The sequence below is a fragment of the Anomaloglossus baeobatrachus genome, chromosome 9 (genome assembly GCF_048569485.1).
Source record: "Anomaloglossus baeobatrachus isolate aAnoBae1 chromosome 9, aAnoBae1.hap1, whole genome shotgun sequence".
Taxonomy (NCBI): Eukaryota; Metazoa; Chordata; class Amphibia; order Anura; family Aromobatidae; genus Anomaloglossus; species Anomaloglossus baeobatrachus.
In genome coordinates, this window is record NC_134361.1 from 46979172 (window position 1) to 46998801 (window position 19630).

Consider the following 19630-nt stretch of genomic DNA (forward strand, 5'->3'; position numbering starts at 1 on the left):
TCCCAGCCTGTCCTCCCTGTTGGCTCCTGGGTCCAGCCTGTCTTGCCTGTTCCTGGCTACCAACCCATCCTGCCTGTTGGCACCTGGTTTTGGTCCTGTCCTGCTGGTACCTGTTTACCAGCCCATCCTGCCTGTTGGCATCTGGTTTCAGTCCTGTTCCGCGTGTACCTGCTACCTGTCCATCCTGCCTTGTTGGTACTAAAGGCTATGCCTTTCCATCCTGGCCCTGCCATCTGCCTTGCTAGTGATTCTGCCTGTAGGTCCTACCCTGCTGGTGCTAGAGACTCTGTCTGTCCATCCTGCCTGTGCTGTGTGCCATGGGCCACCCTGGTGGTCCTTGTCTCCACTTGAGACTCAATCCTGTCTGCCTCTGTGTCCTGGGGGTCAGCTGCCACAGTCCCGGTCCTCTACCCCGTGTTAGGGGCACTTTGCACACTACGACAACGCAGGTGCGATGTCGGTTGGGTCAAATTGAAAGTGACGTATCGTAGTGTGTAAAGCTTTTTTGATACAAATAACGAGCACAAAATCGTCGTAATTGTATCATCGGTGTAGCGTCGGACATTTCCATAATTTGGAAATGACCGATGTTACGATGTTGTTCCTCGTTCCAGCGGCATCACACATCGCTGTGTGTGAAGCCGCAGGAGCGAGGAACATCTCCTACCTGCGTCCTGCGGCTCACACCGGCTATGCGGAAGGAAGGAGGTGGGCGGGATGTTTACGTCCCGCTCATCTCTGCCCCTCCGCTTCTATTGACCGCCTGCCGTGTGACGTCGCTATGACGCTGCACGACCCGCCCCCTTAATAAGGAGGCGGGTCGCAGGGCAGGTGAGTGCATGTGAAGCTGGCGTAGCGATAATGTTCGCTACGCCAGCTATCATCATGATATCGCAGCTGCGTCGGGGGCAGGGACTATCGCACTCGGCATCGCAGCATCGGCTTGCAATGTCGTAGTGTGCAAAGTGCCCCTTAGGGTAGGCCCGGGGTCTCCCTGTGATCCAGTGGGTCCACTTCTAGCTCACCACAGCACCATCCCTGGTGGTGAGTCACAGGTAAGATCCTTCAGAGAAAGAAATGATCTTTGCAACTGCTCTATACAGACCTGTTTTATTTGGGTAAGAAATGAAATGTTGGGACTTATTTTTTTTCTATCCTAATTAAAGTGTTGTATAAATCATAAAACCTCAAGATATTATATTAGTCATTAATTCTCCCACAGTAAAAGTACCTTAATCTAAAATACTTACTGTCAATCCCCTACTGCCTTTAGCAGACGTCAGTGTCACCTGTAAAGCCGGCTTACATGTTCATTAATCCGACACACTCATACACTAATTTATACCGTTTCATCTCTTATGTGACAGTCTTATATGGTTAAAGCTCTCCGGATGACATGGTCCCACCCTTTTAAAAATAGTTTATGCATAATTAAAGGATAATTAAAGGATACCACACTTGTAAATAACGAGCCATTTTTTATTTTTATCTTTTACAATTCCTTAACTTAAGATCAACCAGAACAAACAAAAAAGGTAGAAGAAATCAGTCGTATTTTGTCATATCTTGATACTTACAAAATGGTCACAAAATATATAAAAGTATAAAGATACAACCCATGAATAAACAGGAGCTAGATACCATGGTTTTCGGACTATGTCTTTTAGTTCAGAACACCCAAAAATGTCACATATACACATTAAAAAGTATTGCATTGAGTTCCACATCTTCCATGAACATGTTTACTTTAGTAGCTTGTTTTATAATTGGTCTTTTTTCCACTCGGTTCATGGAAGATTGAGCTGCTTGACACCTTTCCAAAAAGATTAGTAGGTAACCCCAAGATTGGTAGGCAACCCCAAGATTGGTAGGTGTTACGAGGGGGACCCGGGGAAGCGTGCCAAGATGGGAAATGGACTGCTTCCGCCGGTCAAGGTCCACTGTGCGGTGTAAGGGACCGCCGCTATGGTGGGTGAAGAGTGAGCGGGTTGCTGCTAGCGATCGTCTGGAATGTCACAGACGATCTATGTACACCGATCTGCCCTAACCCCTGAGGGTTGTATGGCACAGATCTCAAGGCTCGGTGTACCTGTTGCACGGGGAAGCACAGAGGTGCCCACGCACGTGTGCCAGTGGAAGTCACGAGAATATGGCACGAGGGTAGCACAGAGGTGCCCACGCACGTGTGCTTTCAATAACCAGGTGAGTCCAATGGAGACTTGAGGAGCTCACCTGGGACAGGAACACGGCCTGTTGACGGGGGTACTGCCGGAGCAGCAAGGCAGGAACACGGCCTGCAAACGAGGTACTGCCGGAGCAGCAAGGGCCAAGCCCACAAGAGACAGTAATGCCTGAGCAGTGGCGTGGCAGCACGCTGCCAGACATCCAAACATAGAAGGACGGTCGCGCGCCGCCATGATGGCAGGGAGAGCTTTTAAGGAGGTGCAGCTCCACCCGAGGGCGGGCGCGAGGCGGAGATGACGGACTTGACCCAATCAGGGTCCACGACGTCCCAGCCTGGCCAGTCAGGATTCACCACGTCACCAGCCTTGTCATCAAGCCGTGTGACGTCAGTGAGCGAATAAGGACCCACCACGCATTGCACATGCTCACCCTCCTGCCTCTGGGAAATAGAGGCGGGATCCTCGGTCTCACAATGTGCAGAGATAACGGGAATCTCACTGCTTCCCTGAGCAGTAAACCTCTGCACATTGCGCAGCCTCGCAGACCTTCGGGGCCGCTGAGCAGGAGAGTCTGCGGCAGGCCAGGAATGGGAGACCGCTTCACTCCTTGTAACAGGAGAACCACTAGGTGTCACCCTTCTGCTGCCTCTCTGAGAAGGTATCTCCTGCACACTGCGCAGTCTGGCAGACCTTCGGCGCTGCTGAGCAGGAGTGCTCGTGGCAGGCAAGGAATGGGAGACTGCCTCAGTCCTTGCCTCAGGAGAGCCACGAGATGTAACAGGTAGGCAACCTCAAGATTAGTAGGCAAACCCAAGACTGGCAGGCAAACCCAAGATTGGCAGGTCACCCCAAGTATAGAAGGCAAACCCAAGATTGGCAGCCAAACCCAAACTTGGTAGGTGAACCCAAGATTTTAAGGCAACCCCAAGATTGGCAGGCAAATAAAAGATTGACAGCCAAACCCAAGATTGGCAGGTAAAACCAAGATTGGCAGGCAAATCCAAGATTGGCAGGTAAACTCAAGATTGGCAGGTAATTCAAGATTGGCAAGCAAATCCAAGATTGGTAGGCAAACTTAAGCTTGGTTGGCAACCCCAAAGATTGGCCGGCCAGTCAAAGATTGGCCGGCCAACCAAAGATTGGCCGGCCAACCAAAGATTGACCGGCCAACCAAAGATTGGCCAGCCAACCCAAGATTAGCAGGCAAAGTCAATATTGGCAGGCAAACCCAAGATTAGCAGCTGAATCCAAAATTGGCAGGCAAATACAAGATTGGCAGGCAAACTCAAGAGTGGTAAGCAAACTTAAGATTGGTAGGCAACCCCAAGATTGGCAGGCAAACTCAAGATTGGTAGGCAACCCCAAGATTGGCCAGCCAACCAAAGATTGGCAGTCAAAGTCAAGATTCGTAGGCAAACCCAAGACTGTCAAGCAAAAAAGTGATCAGGAGTCATCCAAACACCTGTTCAGTTAACTGGCATGAATCCTATAGTACATGACTGGGCTACGCTTGATTGTTCACTGGGACAACATTCACGACAACCTACTTCCCGTGGAGAGCTTTTTTACTGTTGGCATGCCAAGTGGTCGAGTTAGCAGAACTCACTAATTCCATGCCCAATTGGGTTAAGTCTTTGAAGAGATCCAAGCAGTGGTACCACTATGTTATAATATGCATGTTATACATTTATATGAAACTGATACTGTGAGATAAAAAACAATGTCCAAAAATCAGGATGTCGAGTTAGTTATGGTTACCTCTCTACACTAGTTAAAGGGACCTTAACAGCCATTTATGCTGCCCGAATTACAGGCCATGTGAATCAGAGAGAGGCTCCTGTTTTAACTGATAATCATATCAGCAGGGTCTGAAGATGTATCTTTCGACTATTGGGACGATTAGGTTTATACGATTAGACAAGATTTGGTTGTGCATGGAATGAAATCAGAAAAGTAATTGCTGCCCCCTGGATAAAACTTTTTGCCATCTGTCTATCCAAGCCAATTAACAGATTAAATAATAATATTTAACTTGAACAAGGAGCAAGAGAAAATATAAATTTGAAGCAATATGTGACTGATGGACCGATACACCAGACTTCCCGACCCGTGCCGTATTGGATACCAGATTAAGTCTATCCTGTCTTTCATCTGCATGATTGTGCTTTAAGACTAAGGGGTACTTTACACGTTGCGACATCGCTAGCATCGGATAGCGATGTCCAGCGCGATAGTACCTGCCCCCGTCGCACATGCGATATTTGGTGATGGCTGCCGTAGCAAACATTATCGCTACGGTAGCGTCACACGCACTTACCTGCCCTGCGACGTCGCGGTGACTGCCGAACAATCCATCCTTCAAGGGGGAGGTGCGTTCGGCATCACCGCGACGTCACCGAAACGTCGCTAAGCAGCCAGCCAATAGAAGCGGAGATGAGCGGGACGTAAACACCCTGCCCACCTTCTCCCTTCCGCATTGCCGGTGGACGCAGTTAAGGAGATGTTTGTCCCTCATGCAGCTTCACACACAGCGATGTGTGGAGCAGCAGGAACGACAAACAACATCGTACCTGCTGTCAACCCGATATTATGGAAATGAACAACGTTACACAGATCAGCGAGATTGTACGCTTCTGTGCTCGTTCATTGTTCCATCTAGGATTTACACGTTGCAATGTCGCTACCGACGCCGGATGTGCGTCACTAACGACGTGACCCCAACGATATAGTGGTTGCGATGTCGCAACGTGTAAAGTACCCCTAAGGTGTACTTTACACGTTGCGACATCGCTAGCATCGGCTAGCGATACTGAGCGCGATAGTACCCGCCCCCGTCGCACATGCGATATGTGGTGATTGCTGCCATAGCGAACATTATCACTACGGCAGCATCACACGCACATACCTGCTCGGCGACATCGCTGTGACTGCCGAACTATCCCTCCTTCAAGGGGGAGGTGCGTTCGGCGTCACAGCGACATCACCGTGACGTCAGTAATCGGCCAGCCAATAGAAGCGGAGGGGCAGAGATGAGCGGGACATAAGATCCCGCCCCTTATTCTCCCTTCCGCATTGCCGTCGGGATGCAGGTAAGGTGATGTTTGTCGCTCCTGCGGGTGTACACACAGCGATGTGTGGAGCTGCAGGAACAACAAACAACATCGTACCTGCGGTCGACCCGACATTATGAAAATGACCGACGCTACACAGATCACTGATTTTCGACGCTTTTGCAATCGTTTATCGGCGCATCTAGGATTTACACGTTGCGAGGTCGTTACCGGCCCCGAATGTGCGTCACTAACGACGTGACCCCGATGATATTTCGGAAGCGATGTCGCAACGTGTAAAGCCCCCCTAAAAGTATACGATAGATGGTAGGCTCTGTGTGGGCGACTGATACGGTGCATAGCCGCATACAGACATCTGTGCCAATCGTTTTCGTTGGCCACGGCTCTACTAACTCGAGCAAGACAGCATCATATATTTCTATCAGGTTATCATGTTTTGGGTCGGAAGACCCGCGGCCAATCCGTGCAGGGACAAGAAGGATTATGAAAAGAAACAGATTTTTTGTTGGACAAAAGATGGGCCACATAATTATAGACAGAGAGCGCACATAAAAAAACGAGGTAGTGCTGGCTCTAACAGGGGGTACTGGACCACGGACTCGGAATCCAGTGGATCTGAGGACGTGATCTCGGGCCCCTCTAGTATTAATCCCCATGGTGCTGCACCCACCACCCCTTTAGGAAACGGATCCGACGGGGGGGCAGGAAAAGGCACACGGGGCAGAGGTCGCAAGAGGAAGTCTGTAACTTGGAGGAATTAAGTTTCCAATCTACTTCTTGTCCCCCTACCGATGCGATCATCAATCTAACATCCCATACTCTTACTCCAGATATGGTCTCTGTATTAATTAAAGGTTTTAAATATTGCATTCCGGAAAAGTTCGATTTTGCTGAGTTCAAGATTGATCTTTTTAAGGCTATTAGAAAGATCCATCTGCACAAACATTTCCAAATGGCGCCTAATACAGCCCATACAGCGCCTGCTGGACATGTTCCGTGCAGTATAGCTGATTCTCGGACCGGTCTGATAGGGGCTTTTGATTCTGGGATCCTTCAAGACGCTGAGTTGTTGCTCAGCTTGAATGAGCCAAATGTTTCAACTGATATTGTGGGTCCCAGCAATAGTCCAGGTTTGGAAAGGTTTACTAAGGGGATAAAATCGGATTTTTGTCCCCCTACTGTACCTGGAAATTTGATTGATTTATATCAGGAAGCTGTCTTGAAGGATGTCGAGTCATTGGTGTACGCCAGGCCGATCCAGAATCTAAGTCAAAAAGAACAGGCTGCGATATGTATCATGCAGGGTTGGGAGGACACGGTGTTCCGCGAGGCTGACAAGGGGGGCAACGTTGTCCTCCTTCCTAAACATGATTACATCCAGGAATGCAATAGACAATTAATGGACAGATCTACCTATTGTCCTCTTCCTGCAAATCCTATTCAAGATTTTAAGAAATCTTTGGTGCGGTTGCTGGACGAATACATGGGGCTGGGTTTTCTGTCTCGCTCACAGGCTGATAAACTAATTCCTCCTTTTCCTACAAAGCCCCACTGGTATTGCATACCAAAGATACATAAGAGCAGGGATAATCCACCTGGTCGCCCAATAGTGGCCGGCATCGGCTCTTTAACAGAGCCTTTGTCGCACTATTTGGACTGGCTGTTAAGACCAATTATGAGTCATATCCCCTCTTATGTCAAGGATAGCAGTGATTTTTTAACACTGCTAAAGGGTATGACATGGCAGGAGGGCTTTGCTTTAACCTCGATTGATGTGGAGAGTCTGTATACCCGCATTCCTCAGAATTTGGGTATACAGACTGTTAGGGATTTGGTGGCGCAGACTGGAAAAGATGCCTTGTTTTGCAGTTTCATTGAGGAAGCCCTTGATTTCGTTTTATCTAAAAACGCTTTCATGTTTTTGGACCGTTGGTACTTGCAGTGCAGGAGTACCGCTATGGGTACCCCTGTCTCTTGTGCCATGGACAATATTTTTTTGGGCTCCTTTGAAAGCAAATATGTTTTTTCTGACACCAACCCTTTTTTGAAATACATTCGCCATTTTTTGAGGTATGTGGACGACATATTCATGGTGTGGGCTGGCACTGAGGTCCTTTTTGCAGATTTCGTGTCCTATCTCAACACCTGTAACACCATGAATATGTCCTTTACTTCCTCATATGGTGGCGATACTCTCAATTTTTTAGATATTGAGGTTTCTATCAAGGAGGGCGATATTTGTACAAGGTTGTTCAGAAAGCCGACGGCATCAAACTCCCTTCTTCATTATCAAAGTGCCCACCCCCTCCACATTAAGACGGGTTTGCCCTACAGTCAATTCCTGAGAGTACGTAGAGCAAACAGTTCAGAGGAATCTTTTTTTCAACAATCTCAGGAGTTGAAGATTAGATTGCATCAAAGAGGTTACCCAAAAAAACTGATTGATTCAGCCTGTGAGAGAGCTAGATCAGACGGCGCCACGTCTGTCCGTAAAGACCGCACCGGAAAATGTGTTGACAATTTGGGTAGGTTTGTCTTTAATTTTAAATTTGGACCTCTGGAGCATGCCATTAGAACTGCTCTTTGCAGAAATTGGCATATTTTGAAGAATGATCCGGCTTTATCTGACAGGACAATGTCCAATCCTTTGGTATCGTTCAGACGATGCGGCAATTTGCGGGACAGACTTGTGAGGAACAGACTTACCAATTCGACAACCTGGCTAGACAAATGCTGCCCACCAGGGAATTACCGGTGCAGTCAGTGTCGTTTTTGCAGCCAGCATTTAAAAGGTCGCTCCGTACAAGTCGGCCCGCACTTGCACACTGTCCATCAATTCATCTCATGCAAAACCAAGTTTGTGGTCTATGTGGTGCTCTGCCCTTGTGGCAGGTTCTACATAGGCAAGACTATAAGATGCTTATATGTGCGATTCAGGGAACATTACAGTTCAATAACATCAGGGAAAGGTTCTCCCAGATTAATTTCCCATATCCAGGATTGTCATGATGGTGACCCCGACATTTTGCGTTTTGCCGGCCTTAAAAAGGTCTCCCTCCCTTTGAAGGGGGGCGACCTGCACAAATTGTTGCTACAAGAGGAGGCTAGGTTAATTATTAATTATGGGGCACAGGGCCCCCAAGGGTTAAACGATCGTGTGGATCTATCTGTGTTCCTATGATAGTTCTGCCTGTCTATCACCCATTGCTTCATTTTATTCAAGTGTGTCCCTTTACATGTTTAATATCTGTGTTCCTATGATAGTTCTGCCTGTCTATCACCCATTGCTTCATTTTATTCAAGTGTGTTCTTTTACATGTTTAAAATTTGTTGTAAATTCATGCATGGAAATGGATACATGTATTTTATATGCATACACAAATCTCCTATTTGTTTTTATGTGGTCTGGGGCAATCTGTGAGCAATCCTTTAAAAGGGGAGTAGCCATAGCTCCACATGTGGACCTGTGGAAGCCCAATTTGGGCGAAACAGCTGTCGTCCATTCTTGAGGAGCCAGCTCACAGTGTGTCTCCAGCCCTCCACTCTGCACGTGTTTGAATAAAGAAATCCTTCACAGCGGATTGAGTGCGGTCTCTTTCTACTCTCACGCTTCATATTCATAAAATACAATATACTGTCAAAAAGACTGTTTGTTATTCTCCAAAGTAAAAAATATTTAAATAAATTATCTGATTTAAAAAAAATGGATGGGTATGATGCAACTAGTCCAAGAGGCAGGTCCCCAGCATCTTCTCCCCGCCCCACACCCCTAGACTAATCAGTCTTACCTTACACACAAACATAGGGTGAGACCTGTCAGTGTCAGGGAGTTGGGCGGGGAGAAGCCGCTGGGGATCGGCCTCTTGGACTAGTCGTCCTATTCACATTGTGCCTGGCTTTGAAAAGTAAAATTAAAGAGATTGATCCACTTCCAACATTTAGCAGTAACATATATGATTGATGGCAGTTCTACCACCGGTACCACCACTACAGTGGTAAGCTACTGTCCCCTGTTTGATTCATGCAGTGGTCAAGCAACCTATACTCACCTCCCAGACCAGAGCCACTACTGCGTTCCCAGCCAATTTGCTGGCATCAAGATCAATGAGGAGCATGACTGCTGATCAGCTATAATCTACTTATTCTGTCCGAACAGGAAGACAAATTTTGAATGGCATAAAAAGGGTGAAGGCAATCAACAGCCACTGATTGCCTGCCATGGTCCAGAATGGATGTTGATTCCAGAAGACTACAGGGGGATGCAGTAAAAATGTGCCAGTCCGCCAGATGAGAATAGTTTTTTTGCTGTTTTCGCTTTGTTTTTAAACCACTCTCGGTCCATTAAAGGGGTTGTCCACTAATTGGACAACATCTTCCAATTCTCCAAGTTTGGCCCCATTGAAGTAAAAAAAGCCTATACTCACGTCCCGCGCCAGCGCAATTCTAGCGATGACGGTTCTCACGTTTCGAGGCTCATGTGAGATTGTTACGTCACGCAATCCCAGTGCCAAGTCACCGCCAGCTTCTCTCTCCTTGCCTTCAGACGAATAAGTAATCAATAGGAAGTGAAGAGTTGTGGCTGCTGCTCACTTCCTATTAATTACTTATACATCCAAAGGCAAGGAGAGAGAAGTCGGCGATGACTTGGCACTGGGCTCGCGTGATGTAACTGTGCCGCCCCTGTGGAAGCAGCCGGACTGCTAGGATCCGGGTTCATTTTGGCTCGAGGGTCTCCGGACCCGGGGGTCGTGCGGCCACTCAAATGAAAGGGGATATTTACAGGGGAGTTGTTATGTAGTTCGTGACGCCACCCGTCGTGTACGGTAATTTGGGGAGTACCGCCGCTGCTGTTGGGAGTACCCGGGGTGATGAAATGGGGCAGCAAGGTGTCATAGCCCTCCACGGGTAGGGGAGATTCCCCCAGACTCGGTGACGGGGTGCCGTGGGGTGCAGGGGTCACTCTCGTACTCACTCAGTTGATAAGCAGACGCTGACAACCGGGTAAACCAAGTCTCTGAATACCGCTGCCACTGAGGGGAGCTCGTCTGGGTCCCATCCCCAATGGTGCTGCCTGGTGATCCGTGACCTGCCTCCTGGCACTTAGTTTGACTTCAACTTGGTGGCACGGTAGCATGGAACTAGCCGGGCCCCGCTCTCTACTATGGCTAAGTATGGGAGCTTGCTCTCAGGGCTCACGCTTGGGATTTTCTGGACCGTTTTGGATTGGAAAGTCCTATCCCCCTTGTTGCGCTAATGCCCCGATTCTGGAGCGGGTGGGAACAGATCACGAAGGCTCCGTTCTCCTCAGGTGAATTATCGGGTTGCCTGAAGCTACTCCTCAACCTAGGTTCTGTGTACCCCATTGTGCCTTCGGTCCCGGACCGGTGACAGTGCTAGGCTGCCGGCTGTCCTCGACAGGTCCAGGCACCTCGCCACAATTCCCTGCGACCGGGGGTCCAATTCCTCTAGGCCCAGACCACCATCTGCAACCTAGACAGTTCCTTTAGGAGCCACCGCTCCCGACTTCCTCTGAGCTCCTCACAGCTCGAGGGCTACTACCCAACTACCTCTCTACTCACTGACTGACTACACTCCTCACTTCCCCCTCCTGACCCCCAAGTGGGTGACTCTATTCCACTCAAGCCGTCCACTGGTGTGTCTGTGGGTGTGGTGCAGGGTGTATCTAGGATTTGATTTACTGTTGGAGGCAATACCATTTGATAAGGACCCAAAACCTTGAGGGAGGTGGAATACCGCACGTAAGGGCAGCTTGTGCAGTACCCTGTGACGACCTGATAGTCCAGGGGCGTCACAGAACAACCTCACTTGAGCCTCGGGAATGCGAGCGCCAACACCACTTGAATGCCACTGGCACGGGAGAAGAGTGTAAGATTTTTTTATCTCAATAGGACCAAACATGGCGCATGAAAAGGGGTTGACCAAGTAGTGGACAACCCCTTTAAGCATGAATTATAAAGGAGAGGACAACCTCCAAACAAAAAAAACATTATTTAGGCCTTAATTTTGTCTACTTTGTTGAGGGAGTTCTAGTTTTTTGTCAGCGAGAACCATAATCTTAGCTTGTCAGTAGTCATTGACCCATAAATGTAAGTACTTTTTTATAATTTTTATCTACATATTTTGGTGATTCTTTCATTCTTTATTACTCCATGTCGTATATCTTTATCTTCCACCTTTGTTGAAAACCAAAATAATCTACGCACTTTACAGCTTTTATACTTGGTTACCGTCCCTTGATGGGTCGTCTTGTGGATATAACCTTTTATAAAAATTATGATTGATACTTAAGCCTCTGTAATTATTACTGAACATCTGTAATTACGAGTTACTTTTTTATATGACTGAAGGATAAATTAATTGGATATGACGACAGCACTTTCATGATTTACTACTCTTTATAGGGAAGTAATTTTAGAAATACATGCGTCATGTAACCTATAATTACAAAATCACTTTTTATTACTTACCAAGTTAAATAAATATATTGATAAATTCACATTGAGATCGATAAACGATAAAGATTAAGAAAAGTGAAGGGTTTAGTCTGCAAAACACCTTATATATAAGATATCAATCCATACAAATTAAAGGAAAAACACAAAGTAATGGCAAAATAAAATACCTATACATTTATTGGAGGAACCTTAAAAAAATTCTACCTGCAGTATACATTTCAGTTTTTTAGTTGGGGGCCCACTAATCAACTATACGCAAATATTACATTCACAAATTTAGCTATTCTTCTGGGTAGTTTGTAAAATGAATGATTAGATGGTCCCTTTGTTCATAGTGAAACAAGTGTATTGTGCCAACTACTGATCAAGTTTGGGGGGTAAGTGACATACTACTGCAAAGGGGCCCACCGGAGGATTCTCCGCTTCTCATGTGGGCCAGTCCAAGCCTGCCTATACCCAGTTCTCTCATCAATTTCAGTTACAGAACACTATAAAAAATAATTGGGGGTTTGACTAGAAGAAACCATTTTGATGTCATTGGGATCTATCACTCTTTGGTTGATATAAATGTAAAGGTACCGTCACACTAAGCAACATCGCTAGCAACATCACTGCTGAAGCACAACTTGCTAGCGATGTTGCTGTGTGTGACATCCAGCAACAACCTGGCTCCTGCTGTGAGGTCGTTGGTTGTTGCTGAATGTCCTGGACCATTTTTTAGTTGTTGCTCTCCCGCTGTGAAGCACAGATCGCTGTGTGTGACAGCGAGAGAGCAACAACTGAATGTGCAGTGAGCAGGAGCCGGCATCTGCGGACACTGGTAACCACGGTAAACATCGGGTAACCAAGAAGCCCTTCCCTTGGTTACCCGATATTTACCTTCGTTACCAGCGTCCGCCGCTCTCGCGCTGCCAGTGCCGGCTCCCTGTGCCTGCACTGTGTGTGAGAGCGGCGGACGTTGGTAACGAAGGTAAATATCGGGTAACCAAGGGAAGGGCTTCTTGGTTACCCGATGTTTACCGTGGTTACCAGCATCCGCAGAAGCCGGCTCCTGCTGCCTGCACACGTAGCAGAGCACACATCGGGTAATTAACCCGATGTGTACTGTGGCTAGGTGTGCAGGGAGCCAGCGCTAAGCGGTGTGCGCTGGTAACCAACGTAAATATCCTGTTGGTTACCCGATATTTACTTTAGTTACCAAGCGCAGCATGCTTCCACATGTAGCGACGCTCCAGCGATCCCTGCCAGGTCAGGTTGCTGGTGGGATCGCTGGAGCGTCGCTTAGTGTGACATCTCACCAGCGACCTCCTAGCAACTTACCAGCGATCCCTATCAGGTTGTATCGTTGTTGGGATCGCTGGTAAGTTGTTTAGTGTGACTGGGCCTTAAGAAACTGTTATATAGGTCATGGGGGGGAATAGATTGTCTGGGACAGAAAAATCTCTTACCATCCCTGGCAATGTACTGAAATCACTGGACACCCGGTGAGATTCTTGTGTACCATGTAACGCTTCCCTGATCTCAGATCACAAGGTCACAGTTGAGACTTAGAACAGACAGTCCCTTCGAGTTCTCATTACCTCTATCATATTGCTTTATAGTACTTATACCATCAATTTCATCATTAATTTGTGATCTTTTTACCAATTTAATTCAGAAAAGTGGTGACACAAATGTTTAGTAAATTCTTAGAAAGTTAGATTTAATGCTCAAAATTCTTCCAAAAACCACCTTTCTATACTCGGGATAACTTGGTAATCAGGAGCTTGTTGTAGTCCTCGGCAAGCCTTGCAGTAGTGGTTGTCCCATCCAGTTTCTCTTCTCACATTATAGTGAGATCGCCAGTTAAAATACTTTTTGTATTTCTCTTCATCCCTATCTAGCTCGAAAAGATAGGAAGCCAGCTCTTTTGGGCTTGAGAAATCATCTACATGAATAAAGGCATCTCCAGGAATGAAACGCTCATAATTTGCTCGTGGTGGACCTAACACAACAGGTACAGCCCATGAATCAAAAGCGTTGGACCAAAATTTTTCAGTAATATAGTCCTTAAAGATTGTGTTTTCAAATGCTAAGTAAAATTTGTACGTGGAAATAGTTTTATAAAAGTCATCCCAAGAAAGTTTCATATGTTTCTTACCATAGACATCAATCGAAAGGTATTTTTTAAGTTTTCTGTAATATATAGTACGTGCAGCACCTGGGTACCACTGGCTAACCACCCAAGCAACTAATTTAGTCTTGGCAGGGATTGAGAAGCTATAAGGATTCTTCAAAGCCTCAGCTCGACCGTAGGGTCTGTAGACATCCGAGTCTTGGCGAAATGTCATAGTCATGTTAAACAAGTTATCCAAGAAATGAAGATTTTTAATAACTACTGGTGGTTCCATGTTGAACCAAACCCAACGTTGATGATGAGGACGTGGTTCTTGTGGTAAAGAAGCTCTATCGTACATAATGTCCACATGGTGGATAACAACAGCATCGGAAACGTTATACAAGCTCCTGTTAGCCGTTAGTTTGCATCCAGAGATACCGTAGACACTCTGACAAGTGTCTAATGGAAAGGTTTGTGCAAAAGGAAATACCCACACGAGAATAAGAAGCTCCTTCTCTATTTTTGGTGAGGAAATTACGGAAGTGTTCAGAGATTGATCAGTGGTTTTATGGAGGATCTCTGTTGGCTTACATTCTAAGTCCACCGGTTGTTTCAGTGTTCCCAAATTCCACGAAAATAAGATCAACATGAAAAGAACAGGGACAAAGATGATAAAACCGCGATGGTTGCATAGGTACAAAATTGTATTTAATCTGTAAAAAAATGAACAAAAACTCATTCAAAATACTTTTTGAAGATAGAAGCAGAATTAACATTTTTAGACAACTGCAGGTCTCCTAACAAATGGAGGTTAACAGAATTAATATGTGCAACAACCAGGGAAATAAAATTCTCTTTCCCGTTACTAAAAAAAGATATAATAATGGTCAGTCAACAATATTTGCTTCTCAAGCTGGCCATACAGATTGGATAAAACTCAGATGACTTCTATGGCAAGATATTATGATAAATGCTGTAAAAAAAATATATAAATAAATAAAAATACCAGAATTGCTATATTTTGTGGTCTCACCTTTCCAAAAAGTTAGAATGAAATGATAGTAAAAAGTCATATTTAACATAAGTTTATAACTATAAAACCTCCAGCTCACCTCATAGAAAAATGAAACCAAATAACCAATAAAATTGACTGTAAATTCATTTTTTTTATCATTTTTTTTTAATTAAAAATAAATATTATCGTCGTAATCATATAAATTTAACTTTAATTTTAACTATATAGTTTATGCCATAAAAAAATCAGAAAACTATGGAAATATATATTTTTTTATTATTTTTCAATAAATGATTGTCGTATGGTAAATGAAATGGTGTATAGAAATCAGTCATCTTGCAGAAACACAAGTCGTCATATAGTTACGTTGATGGAAAAAAAGGTATGTCTCTTAGAAGGAGGAGATGGAAAAGATGAAGTAATAAAAAAAAAAGAACTTACATTTTTTGCAAAATCTTTTTGAAAACAAAAATGGGTGAAGTAAGCATGGTGTGACCTTCGAGGAACCTGGAAGAAGAAGCATCCTCCGAGTCAATATCGGTAGTGTCTCTCCTTCTGAACAAGCTCATTCTAAATGCTCGGGACTTATGACTAGAAATGTATTTGTATGAATGTGAAGTTAAATACAGCGTCATTAGAGGGCAGGATAAAGACCTCAGTCATCAAAGGTTTCAGAGTGACACTGGAACATTCATAATTAATCTTATAAACCACGAGCCGGGCCCCAGCCTTCCCACCCATGCTTCTGGCCATTTAATGATTTCTTTTACAACCTGTAAATTATCCAGGATTGGTTCAGGTCTGTCATACAGGGCGGTTGGCCCGGTCCACTATACTTACAAAGGATCACAGTTAGGCGCTTCAAGAAAGATTTTGATGTTACAAACATGCTCCGACATTAACTTCCAATGACCAGTTACTTCACAGGTCCTAAAATGTTTGATGATACTTTTTTTTGTAAGGGGTTGTAGCCATACTTCGCAATTCAACACCCTGTTTGTGTTTATTTAGTTTCACTTACAGATTAGTGATGGGGGTGTCTCATAGACACTTGCCATTACTAATCCAGGACTAGTGGCTCCTGTGGGCTTCCATTAACTCCCTCATTACCCCGATTGCCACCGCACAAGGGCAATCAGGAAGAGCCAGATAAAGTGCCAGGACTGTCGCATCTAATGGATGTGGCAATTCCGGGCGGCTGCTGACTGATATTTTTAGGCTGGGGGTGCCCAATAACCATGGGTATCCCCAGCCTGAGAGTACCAGCCCCCAGCTGTCGGGCTTTAACTGTGCTTGTATCATAATATGAGGGAATCTTACACCATTTTTTTTATTTATTTATTTTAGTGTACGATATAGACCTGCCCACCGGCGTCTGTGATTGGAAGCCTCAGACAGAGGCTTGTCTGGCTGCAACCATTCACAGATGCCACCAGTGGGCGGGGGAAGCAGTGAATATGTATGAGCCTATTGAGCGGCTCAGGAAGAAGAATGAGCGGCAGCAGGAGCATTGTGACAGCCGCCCCGGTGACTCGGTAAGTATGAAGAGCTTGCTCCTACCCCTTTGCGCCAGATTCTGGTCCCCATAGACTATCTTTGTGGTCACCACAAAGATATAGCCAAAAAAACCTGCAACATGCACACAGTAAAAATAAAATCTCATAGACTTTGGTGGAGAAGGAAATGCATGCAGTTGCCAAAACGCAGCAAAAAATGCAGTGTGCACACAAGACCTAAGGCTATGTCCGCACTTTGCGTCGTCCTAGTTGCAGTTCAAAACGCATCCTCTGGCAGTAATTGATGTTGCCCAAAATTGCTTTGGACCATAAATTAGCGCTAAAAACTCATGCGTATTTTACGCATTTTAGATGCGTTTTTAGCGCTTTTTACATGCTTTTCAATTGCGTTTGGAGAGATGCGTTTTGAACATAAAGACACTGATAAATAAAGTTGAAACAGTCAAACACAATGAAAAAAGGGGAAAAAAAGGAACACATTTATATTTATTTGAAAAATAATGAAAATAGATATATTTTATAAAATTATAGCGATAATATACTATTTATCGCTAAATTAGCAATAAAATTACATTTTTCAAAAATGTAATTGTCGAAAATGTGTCTGTGTAAAGGGACATAACAAATCTTTATTTTGATGTCCAAAAAGCATGCGTTTTGTTAGTCCAAAACGCATGATTTCTGCACCTTAAAAGCAGTTAAAATGCTGGAATTTTGATTTAACTTGCGTTTTGAAACATCTCATTGACTTCAATGTTATCAAAACGCTGCAGAAATGGCAAAAACAATTGACATGCTGCTTCTTTGAACGCATGGTTTTTGCCACAAAATATGCAAATTAAACGCAGCATTTGGAAACACAAAGTGTGGACAGAAAATCATCATTTTCCATAGACTATTATGGAAAATCAAAACGCATGCTTTTTGGCATGAAAATGCTGCAGTTCAAAACGGACCTAAAAAGCACCTGAAACGCAGGTGGAAACGCAAAGTGCGGACACAGCCTAAGACTATGTTCACACCACAATTTGATGTTGCGCAACACACGTGGCTGATGCACCTTGGCCTGAGGCTGGGGCTATGTAGTGACGTGTGTAAAAAACGAATAATAGGAAAGTGACAGTTGCATGTGACTTGTATTGAAGTCTGTGGCAAGTGTGTTGTTTGCGGTGACAGAAAATCAATCCCGGTGACTATATCCAATGCTGAGATTGCAATGTGTGGCTGATTGGGGGGTCTCTTAACCCAAAACTTACAGCCTCATAGACAGATATAAGCTGTAAGTATACCACCCATGAAATACGCCCATCACCCCTTACCATAGGCCCCTTACCACTTAGCCTAACCCGTACCAATGATATATCTGCCCCTGAGGTAGAAATGAGCCCTTTACCACTTGGCACCACCTGTACCAATGATATGTCCACCACTGAGGTAGAAATGGGCCCCTTACCAATTATCCCCACCTGTACCAATATGTTCACCCCTGAGGTATACATGGGCCCTTTACCACTTGGCACCACCTGTATCAATGATATGTCCGCCCCTGAGGTAGAAATGGGCTCCTTACCACTTGGCACCACCTGTATCAATGATATGTCAGCCCCTGAGGTAGAAATGGGCCCCTTACCACTTGGCACCACCTGTATCAATGATATGTCCGCCCCTGAGGTAGAAATGGGCCCCTTACCATTTGGCCCCACCTGTACCAATGATATGTCTGCCCCTGAGGTATCAAGCTGAAACATTAGAGAGCGCAAAATAGGGCTTTACCAGATAAATAGTGCGTTAAATAAAATGAAACCACTCACCTGGCAGGGTTGTGACAGGCACAACTCCTATAAAGGTATATAATTAACCCCTTCACGACCATGGACGGATCTTTCCGTCATGGATCGTGTCCCGGTAAGCCCCGCCCCCTGCCGCGGGCAGGCGGCGTGGATCGGCACACATATCAGCTGTTTTCAACAGCTGACATGTGTGCCTACATGTTCCGAGTGGAATCGCATTCCACCCGGAACATTAACCCCTTAGATCTCGCTGCCAAAGTCTGGCAGCGAGATCTATATGCACGCGGCCATGTTTTTTACTTACCGCCGCCCCCTCCGGACGTCCCGTGAGTGATCACGTGACGTTCGGTGGTTGCCATCGTAGCACAGGGTCATGTGATGACGCCTGATGCTATGAAGTTTCACTTTCATTCTTCCTCGGCACGGAGCAGAGGAAAAAAGAAAGTGACTATTTCTGCTGTTTACAGCGGTATAGCTGTGATCAGCAGATAGCGATCAGCAATCGGATTGCTGATCGCTATAGCCCCCTAGGGGGACTAGTAAAATAAAATAAAAAAAGTAAAAAAAAAAGTTTTAAAAAATTAAAAAAAAAACCAAAAAACCTAAAAGTTCAAATCACCCCCCTTTCCCCCCATTGAAAATTAAAGGGTTAAAAAATAAATAAATATACACATATTTGGTATCGCCGCGTTCAGAAATGCCCGATCTATCAAAATATAAAATCAATTAATCTGATTGGTAAACGGCGTAGTGGCAAAAAAATTCCAAACGCCAAAATTACGTTTTTTGGTCGCCGCAAGTTTTACGCAAAATGCAATAACAGGCGATCAAAACGTAGCATCTGCGCATAAATGCTACCATTAGAAATATCAGCTCGAGACGCAAAAAATAAGCCGTCACTGAGCCATAGATCCCAAAAAATAAGAACGCTACGTGTTTCGGAAAATGTGTGTTGACACTATTGTTGATTTCCATGGTCCTGAGGAAGGGGATATGATCCCAGAAACGCGTCGATCTGTAAAATAAAATAGTAATATTAATCAAAACTTCTTCGCGTTGGTGGTAGCGCGGCAATACATCCATTCTTTCTCCAGTGTCTGCCCCTGAGGTAGAAATGGGCCTCTTACCACTTGGCCCCACCTGTATCAATGATATGTGCGCCCCTGAGGAAGAAATGTGCCCCTTACCACTTGGCCCCATCCGTACCAATAATATATCCGCCCCTGAGGTTACAGATCCTAGTGGGACACAATAGGAAATCACTATATGGGGTCGTAGGGTAGAACCGCGATATCAGGGTCAGGAACATGTGGCCGTGTGGCCCTAAAATAAAATAAAGGCCCGTGGATGACATATATTATTGCCATGGTGATACCTGCAGATGCGTGACAAGCCCTAATCAAGACTGGGTGCACCATGGCCGCTGTCGGTGCACAGTTATGCTTTGGCTGTCATTAGGGGGAGGACACTGACATTTTTT

The 19630-nt window shown here is 45.3% G+C and overlaps 2 protein-coding genes across 2 annotated transcripts in view; one reads left to right on the plus strand and one right to left on the minus strand.

Annotated features, from left to right (window-relative positions):
- The window catches only part of LOC142251144 (radial spoke head protein 6 homolog A-like), a 50706-nt gene that overhangs the window by 11908 nt on the left and 19168 nt on the right, over positions 1 to 19630 (plus strand). Inside the window, exon 2 of the mRNA XM_075323672.1 lies at positions 13614 to 13726. The gene's annotated coding sequence lies outside the window, so the exon portion shown is untranslated. The remainder of the gene's footprint in view (positions 1 to 13613; positions 13727 to 19630) is intronic.
- LOC142251808 (4-galactosyl-N-acetylglucosaminide 3-alpha-L-fucosyltransferase 9-like) lies at positions 13440 to 15742 on the minus strand. Its single transcript, XM_075324856.1, has 2 exons — positions 15684 to 15742; positions 13440 to 14541 (listed from the first exon to the last, which is right to left on the minus strand). The coding sequence occupies exons 1-2, from the start codon at positions 15740 to 15742 to the stop codon at positions 13440 to 13442; spliced, it is 1161 nt and encodes a 386-aa protein (XP_075180971.1).

Coding starts and splice junctions, on each gene's coding strand:
- LOC142251808 (XM_075324856.1), bottom strand. CDS start 15,742: ATGTCGGAGCATGTTTGTAACATCAAAATCTTTCTTGAAGCGCCTAAC. Junction 14,542..15,683: donor GCGCCTAACTGTGATCCTTT/GTAAGTATAGTG, acceptor ATTTTTTTACAG/ATTAAATACAATTTTGTACC.